The following is a 9,806-nucleotide window of genomic DNA, read 5'->3' as shown; positions in this document are numbered from 1 at the left end:
GATTCCTACATCATATTGAGGAAGGAATGGAGCTGTTTTTTAGTGATGAAGATGTTTTCCTGATGATGCATTCACACTTTCACCTGGCCCTTCCTAGATCAAAGTTAGTGCCTTTGTGAGATGGTGGCCTGCCAGAGTGTGGTTTGTGGTCCCATTTCAGGGGGAAGATACTTGACTCATCTATGGACCCAATTCACCTCCTCAGCACTCATTTGCTATAACAACTAACCAATCTTGCTAAGGGATGGTTAAGCCAAAAAACAAGATCTCAGCGATCAGAGTTTAGCCTGGTATCATTTACATTAGGAATAAGCTGCTGGATACCTCCAACCAGAGGCAGCTTCTAGGAATACAAAAACTACCTCATTCCTCCACCTTTCAAGTGATTGTGACATTTGTATTAAAACTAGCTTTTTGATAATTTTCCTTTGTTTACACAGATCGTGTACCTCATTCTCAGATAATTTTTTATGAATGAAATGAAATTCCAGGCATCCTTTAAATTTTATTTCAAGCACTCTACTGGAAATGATGTGCACCCTACTTACAAAATATTTTTACCTTGTAACAGTAATGCATGTTTGCTATAAAATTCGGAAAATGCAGAAAAGTATTTTAAAAATTAAAACTACAGGCAGGGAGCGATGACTCAAGCCTGTAATCCCAGCACTTTGGGAGGCCAAGATGGGCGGATCACGAGGTCAGGAGATTGAGACCATCCTGGCTAACACGGTGAAACTCCATCTCTACTAAAAATTACAAAAAAACTAGCCGGGCGAGGTGGCGGGCGCCTGTAGTCCCAGCTACTCGGGAGGCTGAGGCAGGAGAATGGCATAAACCCGGGAGGCGGAGCTTGCAGTGAGCTGAGATCCAGCCCCTGCACTCCAGCCTGGGTGATAGAGCGAGACTCTGTCTCAAAAAAAAAAAAAAAAAAAAAAGAAAAAATTAAAACTACAATCTCCAAACTCAAAGATACCCACTTTTAATTATAAAAGTAATAATTTATTTCAAAAATAAATCTAGACAACCCAAGAAAACATAAAGTAGCCAGACTCAGTGATGTGCACCTGTAGTTCTTGCTACTCAGTGTCTGAGGGGGGAGGAATGCTTGAGCCCAGGAGTTCTGGGCTGTGGTACACTATGCTGATCAATTGATCAATACACTGTCTGCACTAAGTTCAGCATGAATACAGTGACCTCGTGGGAAGGCAGGACCATCAAGTTGCCTAAGGAGGGGTGAACTGGCCCAGGTTGGAAATGCAGGTCAAAACTGCTGTGCTATCCAGTAGTGGGATGACATCTGTGAATAGTCACTGCACTCCAGCCTAGGCAATATAGGGAAACCCTGTCTCTTTAACAATAACAACAACAACAAAAATCCCAGAAACTACAAAAGGAGAGTCTTTTTGGTGCCTCCAGTGTTAGTCCCTGTCCTTCCAGCCTTATTTTTTTTAAGTATATGCACAATGTGAAAGGTAGATAAATTCATATCCTTAGAAAGGTAAAGCATTCATTAATTCAGGGTGGTATGCAAGGATACTATCCAAGGCATGGGTATCCATGCAAGGTGACTGCAAGGCCTTTGCCCTGGAGAGAACACTATACATACTCGCAACTGTAGGAGAACCACTGTTATTTTGTTACTCAGTGCATCATTGCTATCAACTCTTGGATTTGGCAGTTAGACAAATGAGGTTCTACCACTTACCAACTATGAGTCTGTGGCCAAGTTACTCAATCTCCTTTCTAAGCCTCTTCATCATATGCAAAAGGGAATAATAAGTGTTTTATAAGATTCATGCATGATATAATGTATGCAAAGTGTTTAGCATAGTGCCTGGCATATCATAACTGTTAAAAAATTATTAGCCAGCTCCTAGCATTTTGGGAGACTGAGGCGGGAGGGTTGCTTGAGGCCAGCAGTTCAAGACCAGCCTGAGCAATATAGTGAGATCCTGTTTCTACAAAAAAAAAAATTGTTTTCATTAGCTGGGCATGTTGGCATGCACCTTTGGTACCAGCTACTTGGGAGGCTTAAGTGGGAGAATTGCTTGAGCCTGGGAGATAGAAGCTACAGTTAGCTGTGATTGCACCACTACACTTCAACCATGGCAACAGAGTGAGACCCTGTCTCAAAAAAAAATTATCAGCTATTACTATTATTATTTTCATTAGTTCTTCACCCACCTAAAATCTTAAACACACCTTGGAAATACACATATGAGAACAACCAAAAATGACAAAATAGAAGCACATAAGAAAAGGCTAAGAAAGCATGAAAACCAGCAAGAAATAGCTGCCACTCTTCTGGTCAGCCTGGAAAACAACTGGCATTTTCCCTAGAACTATGTCCTCAAATTTGTTGCACATTAAAATCACCTAGAGACCTTTTAAAAATTCTGAAACCCAGGCCACACCCCAACCAATTAAAGCACAATCTCTGGGGGTGGGACATAGACATCATTTTTTGAAGGTCCCCACTTGATCCTAATGTGCAGACAAATTTGAAAACCACTACTTTGGGAGGCTGAGGTGGGTGGATCATGAGATCAGGAGTTTGAAACCAGCCTGGCCAATATGGTGAAACCCCATCTCTACTAAAAATGCAAAAATTAGCTGGGTGTGGTGGCACACACCTGTAGTCCCAGCTACTCTGGAGGCTGAGGCGGGAGCATCAGTGAGGGAGAATCAGTGAACCCAGGACGCGGAAGTTTCAGTGAGCCCTGATCACACAACTGTACTCCAGCCTGGGCGACAGAGTGAGACTCCATCAGAAAAAAAAAAAAAAAAAAAAAAAAAAAGAAAGAAAGAAAGAAAGAAAGAAAAAAGAAAAACAGTACTCTAGAACCTGCCAATCCATCGTTTAGCATATATGTGAAGCAAAGTGTTATTCTGGTATTCTCAGAACCAGGATCCAGCTTTATTGGGCTAGGCCCAATTTTTTAAAAAATATAGTAAGGTCTCCTAGCCTTAAAGTATTACATAGAATAGCTCTAAAAGATCACTGTAGGAAGACATAAAATGGTATTTCAGTCATCTAAGGGAAAAACCTTCCTAAACCACTAGCACCTGGGCAACTATTCTTTAAACATCTACAGCTGTTCAATAGGTATTGGGATTGTATTTGGAGGGATGTGACAAAGTTGTTGTATAATTAGATTGCGGTGATGACTGCATCAGTTTAGTATATGTAAATACACTGAAAACCATCGGATTGTACACTTTAAATATGTGATTTGTATGGTATGTGAATTATATCTCAATAAAAATCTAGAGATGAGGCTGGGCTCAGTGGCTCACGCCTGTAATGGCTCCCAGTACTCAGGGAGGCCGAGGTCAGTGGATCACCTGAGGCCAGGAGTTCAAGACCAGCCTGGCCAACATGGTGAAACCCCATCCCTACTAATAATACAAAAATCAGGCCGGGCCTTGTGGCTCACACCTGAAATCCCAGCACTTTGGGAGGCGGAGGCGGGCAGATCACGAGGTCAGGAGTTCGAGACCAGCCTGGCCAACATGGTGAAACTCCATCTCTACTAAAAACACAAAAATTCACTGGGTGTGGTGGCTGAGGCAGGAGAATCGCTTGATGGTGGAGGTTGCAGTGGGCCGAGATCACGCCGCTGCACTCCAGCCTGGGTGAAAGAACGAAACTCCGTCTCAAAAAAAAAAAAAAAATCAGCCAGGTGTGGTAGCAGGTGCCTGTAATCCCAGCTACTTGGGAGGCTGAAGCAGGAGAATCGTTTTAACTCGGGAGGCAGAGGTTGCAGTGAGCCAAGGTCATGCTGTTGCATTCCAGCCTGGGCAACAAGAGCAAAACTCATTCCATCTCAAAAAAAAAAAAAAAAAAAAAAAAAATCTAGAGATGGGAGAATCATATGGCTGGCATAAAAAGGTCAAGTCAAAGATATGTAAGATTAAGGCTTTATGATGCTCTAGTTCTAGTAAAACAGATTGGGTACTTGTTTTGGTGTGAAATTGCCAATGTAAGTATAGTACTGTACATATTAGTTGTTTAGCTTTAGATAAGTCTTTTAATCTCTTTAAACTCCAGTTTCCTCATCTATAAAATAAAGAGAATATCTACTTTGCAAACTTGTTGTGAGAGTGAAAAGTAATGCATATAAAGTCCCTGTACAGAGCAATAACTATTTTTTGAACTAAAAATGATAATACTGATATTCACCATTTATTAGCATCCCTATGTGCCAGATACTGTAAACAATTAAAAGATATCAGTCTGGGCCAGGCGCGGTGGCTCAAGCCTGTAATCCCAGCACTTTGGGAGGCCAAGACGGGCGGATCACGAGGTCAGGAGATCGAGACCAGTCTGGCTAACACGGTGAAACCCCGTCTCTACCAAAAAAATACAAAAAACTAGCCGGGCGAGGTGGCGGGCGCCTGTAGTCCCAGCTACTCCGGAGGCTGAGGCAGGAGAATGGCGTAGACCCGGGAGGCGGAGCTTGCAGTGAGCTGAGATCCGGCCACTGCACTCCAGCCTGGGCGACAGAGCAAGACTCCGTCTCAAAAAAAAAAAAAAAAAAAAAGATATCATTCTGGTTCCCAGAGTACAATATGAGACAGACAAGAAAAAAGGAAAAAAAAATGGAGATCTGCATAGTATAAGATGCAGTGGGACAAAATGGGAAGAAACACCTAAATCAGCCTGGGGAAACCAGGAAGAAATGATAGAGGTGGTGATGCTTGAGCTATGAACTAAAGGTTGAGTAGTAGTTTGTCGGATAGTAGAGGGGAAGGGACAGGGCAGGGAGGGGCCATTGCAAGAAATTCCATGCAGAGTGATTATGGTATTTCATTATCGCTGAACTTTAAACTGTGTGTGTGGCCGGGTACGGTGGCTCATGCCTATAATCCTAGCACTTTGGGAGGCCAAGGTGAGCAGATCACTTGAGGTCAGGAGTTCGAAACCAGCCTGGCCAACATGGTGAAACCCCATCTCTATTAAAAATACAAAAAATTAGCCAGGTGTGGTTGCCAGTGTCTGTAATTCCAGCTACTTGGGAGGCTGAGGCAGGAGAATTGCTTGAACCCGGGAGGCGGAGGTTGCAGTGAGGTAGTATCAGGCTACTGCACTCCAGCCTGGGCGACAGAGAGAGACTCCATCTCAAAAGAAAAAAAAGTGTGTGTAAAACAGACAGCCTTTGTAGGAGATGAGGTGAAGCAAGTAGGCAGGAGTTAGATCCTGAGTTACCTTTAGGCCATGCCAAGGAGTTTTTATTTTATTTCATATAGATGAGAGTCATTGAAGAATTTTGAACTGATGTACCTATGATATCATGAGTTTTTTGTTTGTTTGTTTGTTTTAGAAAGATTATTCTGTCAGTCATAAGTGAAGGGACTGGGGACATTGGGACTGGAGGCAAAGAGATCAGTTTGAAAGCTATTGCAATATTTGAAGAGATTGATAAATGCTTGAACCAGCACAGTGGCAGTACAGATGGAGGGAGATGACTACAGTAAAATCATCAGGACTTGTTGATTGACATGATATAGGAAGTGAGGGACAGGGATGAGTCAAGGTTGATCCCCCTAGATTCTGACTAAGGCAGCTGGGTGGATGACAGTGCCATTCACAGAGACAGTGAATTCTGACATATACACCTAATAGATCAGGCTGGTTTATACCTCCATCATTCCCATGGGAGAAAGTATAAAGGGGTGTGTGTGTGTGTGTGTGTGTGTGTAAAAGAACACAGAAAGCCAGATTCCTCTCTTTGACACCAGAATATTGGTTCCCATCATAGTCAAAAGGATATTCCTGAAGATTGAGGCTTGGAAAAATATTGGGGAAGGATAAGAACTCCAGTTGTTGCTGCTTTTTTTGGCAGCCAGTGTAACCTAGGTAAGGACTTCATTGAATTAAGAAATTTCATGTCCAGATCGGATGGATTTTTCTCTTTCTCTGTGCTCTGGTGTGTTTCCCACTCAGATTGCAGGTTGCACGTACCTACAGTGTGAAGTGTGCTGTTTCTGTGCTTGTGCAAGGGAGTAGCTAGGTTGCTGGGAGGTCTGGATGAGGGTGGGGGTGGGGTGAGATCAAGTCTCCAGTTCCAAGAGGTCTGGGGCTAAGTGGAAAGCTTGCTCTTTTGAAATGGTCTTTGTTGGTAATTAACAACATATCCAGAATACCTTGGTGTCAAATAAAGGGAATTTGTAGGCACAATGCTGTTGGTAGCTGATGTCAATCATTCAAGGAAGCTATTAAATCTGTGAACATTAACATTCTGCCAGGTAAAGAGATCTGGTCCTTAGCACCTCCCAGACACATTGATTCTTTACTGTTTTGAAACATCTCCCTCTCCTGGCTTCCTCCACCCAGCTTCCATACTGTCCTTGAAATCAATGAATGGTAATTTAGTGTATCTAGTGTATCACTAGCAAATGTCTGAATAAGAGAGGTTTGGTTTCAGCTGTGCCTCCTGTTACAATGAAAACGTGTACTGCATAAATTTAATTGGCTACATTAATGTGTAAGCCTTTTCTGCAAAGAGATGGATCTGTTTCTGAATATTCTGCAGAAGGGCAGAGTTTTGAGTATATGGCAGTGGTTCTAATTAGCAGTTGCTCTAATACAATCAGACTGAGACGGAAGCTACTCATTTAGAATACTGGTTGATGACAACACTGGCTTGAACAAAGTGACCACTCTCCAATGGCTACTCTCCCTCTCACTGGGCCGCAGGTTGCTAGGGCTCAGGCTGTGGCTGTTTTCCCCGCCGAAAAGGGGCGGGGTCAGTTGATGTGTTAGGAAAAAAAGAAAAACCATATATGTTGTCTGCCTCCCCACAGAGGTAACAACCCGTGGAAAAACATGCCGTTGAGCGGGAGGAAGGCGAAAAGATAGGCTGGGTTTTTTGGGGGGTGGGGGAGCGAGGAGGATAGGGTGGGCTTTTTCCCCTTCAATGCTGCGACGCATTAACCCTGCTGCTGTTGGGACGTTCTCTGTTCAGCCTATTGGCTGAGCCCGGGAGCCGCTGTCTGCCAATCGGGTGGTGAAAGGCAGACAAATCTACCCCGCCACCAGCAAAAACGGCGCGTAACCCTTGCGGCGCCGGCCGAGCCGCGCCAGAGCTGGCGCGGGGAAAGCGAGATAGGTGTCTCCAGCTGCTGTGGCTGTTTGGGGCGGGTCGGCTTCATCCGCGTCTCAAGAGCAAGTAGAGAATTAGCGGGCGGCAGCAATGCTCCGCAAGGTGAGAAGCTGGACAGAAATCTGGCGGTGGGCTACCCTTTTGTTCCTCTTTTACCACCTGGGTTACGTTTGTGGGCAGATCCGCTACCCGGTCCCAGAGGAGTCACAGGAAGGGACTTTTGTAGGGAATGTCGCCCAAGATTTCCTGCTGGATACGGACAGTCTGTCAGCTCGCAGGCTGCAGGTCGCTGGAGAGGTGAACCAAAGACACTTCCGTGTGGATTTGGACAGCGGAGCCCTGCTCATCAAAAACCCAATCGACCGAGAGGCACTGTGTGGGCTCAGTGCCAGCTGCATCGTGCCCCTGGAGTTTGTCACCGAAGGTCCTTTGGAAATGTACCGAGCAGAGGTAGAGATCGTAGATGTGAATGATCACGCCCCCCGTTTTCCGCGGCAGCAGCTGGACTTGGAAATTGGGGAGGCAGCTCCTCCAGGACAGCGTTTCCCGTTGGAAAAGGCTCAGGATGCAGATGTGGGGAGCAATTCGATTAGCAGCTATAGGCTGAGCTCCAATGAACACTTTGCGCTGGATGTGAAGAAGCGCAGCGACGGCAGCCTGGTCCCAGAGCTGCTCCTGGAGAAGCCTTTGGATCGAGAGAAGCAATCGGACTACCGCCTGGTGCTGACTGCTGTAGATGGAGGGAACCCGCCGAGATCTGGCACCGCAGAGCTCCGGGTATCCGTGTTGGACGTAAACGACAACGCCCCAGCCTTCCAGCAATCCAGCTACAGGATTAGTGTGTTGGAGAGCGCACCAGCGGGCATGGTGCTCATCCAGCTCAATGCCTCCGACCCGGACCTGGGTCCCAGTGGTAACGTCACCTTTTATTTCAGTGGTCATACCCCTGATCGTGTAAGAAACCTCTTTAGCCTGCACCCCACTACTGGAAAGCTTACTCTTTTGGGGCCCCTAGACTTTGAGAGTGAGAATTACTATGAATTTGATGTGCGGGCTCGCGATGGGGGTTCTCCAGCCATGGAGCAACATTGCAGCCTTCGAGTGGATCTGCTGGATGTAAATGACAATGCCCCTTACATCACAGTGACCTCAGAGCTTGGAACCCTCCCTGAGAGTGCAGAACCTGGCACTGTGGTGGCACTTATCAGTGTGCAGGATCCAGACTCAGGGTCAAATGGAGATGTGAGCCTCCGCATTCCTGACCACTTGCCATTTGCCCTCAAGTCTGCCTTCAGGAACCAGTTCTCCCTGGTGACTGCTGGACCCTTAGATAGAGAGGCCAAATCTAGCTATGACATCATGGTCACTGCTTCTGATGCTGGGAACCCTCCTCTCAGTACCCACAGAACTATTTTTCTCAATATTTCAGATGTGAATGATAATCCACCCTCTTTTTTTCAGAGGTCACATGAGGTGTTTGTTCCTGAGAACAATCGCCCAGGGGACCTGCTTTGCTCCCTTGCAGCCTCTGACCCAGACTCTGGCTTGAATGCGCTTATCTCCTACTCACTCCTGGAGCCCAGGAATCGAGATGTGTCAGCTTCCTCCTTCATCTCTCTGAACCCCCAGACAGGAGCTGTTCATGCTACTCGATCCTTTGACTATGAGCAAACCCAGACACTGCAGTTTGAGGTGCAGGCCCGGGATCGGGGCAATCCACCCCTTAGCAGCACTGTGACAGTTCGTCTATTTGTGCTGGACCTCAATGACAATGCCCCAGCTGTGCTCCGTCCTCGGGCCCGGCCTGGTTCCTTATGTCCCCAAGCACTGCCTCCATCAGTTGGTGCTGGCCACCTAATCACAAAGGTGACTGCTGTGGACCTGGATTCAGGTTACAATGCTTGGGTTTCCTATCAGCTCCTGGAGGCCCCAGACCCCAGCCTGTTTGCAGTCTCTCGATATGCTGGGGAGGTGCGGACGGCTGTTCCCATCCCAGCTGACCTCCCACCACAGAAGCTGGTCATTGTGGTAAAGGATAGTGGTAGTCCACCACTCTCTACCTCTGTTACTCTCTTAGTGTCCTTAGAGGAAGACACACATCCAGTTGTCCCAGATCTTCGAGAATCTTCAGCTCCAAGGGAAGGAGAATCTCGTCTAACTCTCTACTTGGCTGTGTCCCTAGTGGCGATTTGCTTTGTCTCCTTTGGCTCATTCGTGGCACTACTCTCTAAGTGCCTTCGTGGGGCAGCCTGCGGAGTGACCTGCTTTCCTGCGGGCACCTGTGCTTGTCTCACCAGATCTCGAAGGAGGGAGGGGCTTCCCCCTTCCAATGGGATCCTCCGAATCCAGCTAGGGTCAGATGACCCTATCAAGTTTGTTGATGTGGGAGGCCACTCTCACGGCTGTACACCCTTGGCTTCTGCACCCACTCGGAGTGATAGCTTCATGATGGTGAAGTCACCCAGTGCACCTATGGCAGGGGAACCTGTTCGCCCAAGCTGCCCACCCTCTGATCTTCTCTATGGGCTAGAGGTGAGACCTTTGCAGGCTCAACCAATGCTTGAGAGTTATTCTGATCCAGGCATGTGGCTAGGCCATGTCCTAAAGAGTACTGGCCTCTCAGTAAGAGCCCATAGTGATGTCACCATTTTTGTGAGAGGTAACTATGTGGTAGACGCTGTGCTTTGTAACTGTTTT

At 46.5% G+C, this 9,806-nt stretch overlaps 2 protein-coding genes across 23 annotated transcripts in view; both read left to right on the top strand.

Annotated features, from left to right (window-relative positions):
* RELL2 (RELT like 2) overlaps window positions 1–9,806 on the top strand; it is a 347,299-nt gene that overhangs the window by 181,462 nt on the left and 156,031 nt on the right. The window lies entirely within an intron of this gene.
* Window positions 1–9,806, top strand: part of LOC126957240 (protocadherin gamma-C4) — a 190,277-nt gene that overhangs the window by 155,350 nt on the left and 25,121 nt on the right. Inside the window, exon 1 of one of the 22 annotated variants that reach the window (XM_050794885.1) lies at window positions 6,036–9,641. The exons of the other annotated variants lie outside the window; for them this stretch is intronic. Coding sequence (XP_050650842.1) covers window positions 7,200–9,641 — 2,442 coding nt within the window. The 5' untranslated portion in view covers window positions 6,036–7,199. Of the gene's footprint in view, window positions 1–6,035; window positions 9,642–9,806 lie in introns of those variants that run through there. 22 annotated transcript variants of the gene reach the window in all.

This window comes from Macaca thibetana, chromosome 6, assembly GCF_024542745.1.
Source record: "Macaca thibetana thibetana isolate TM-01 chromosome 6, ASM2454274v1, whole genome shotgun sequence".
Classification (NCBI taxonomy): domain Eukaryota; kingdom Metazoa; phylum Chordata; class Mammalia; order Primates; family Cercopithecidae; genus Macaca; species Macaca thibetana.
The sequence above is the reverse complement of the archived record's forward strand: the minus strand, read 5'-3'. Positions and strand labels throughout refer to the sequence as shown.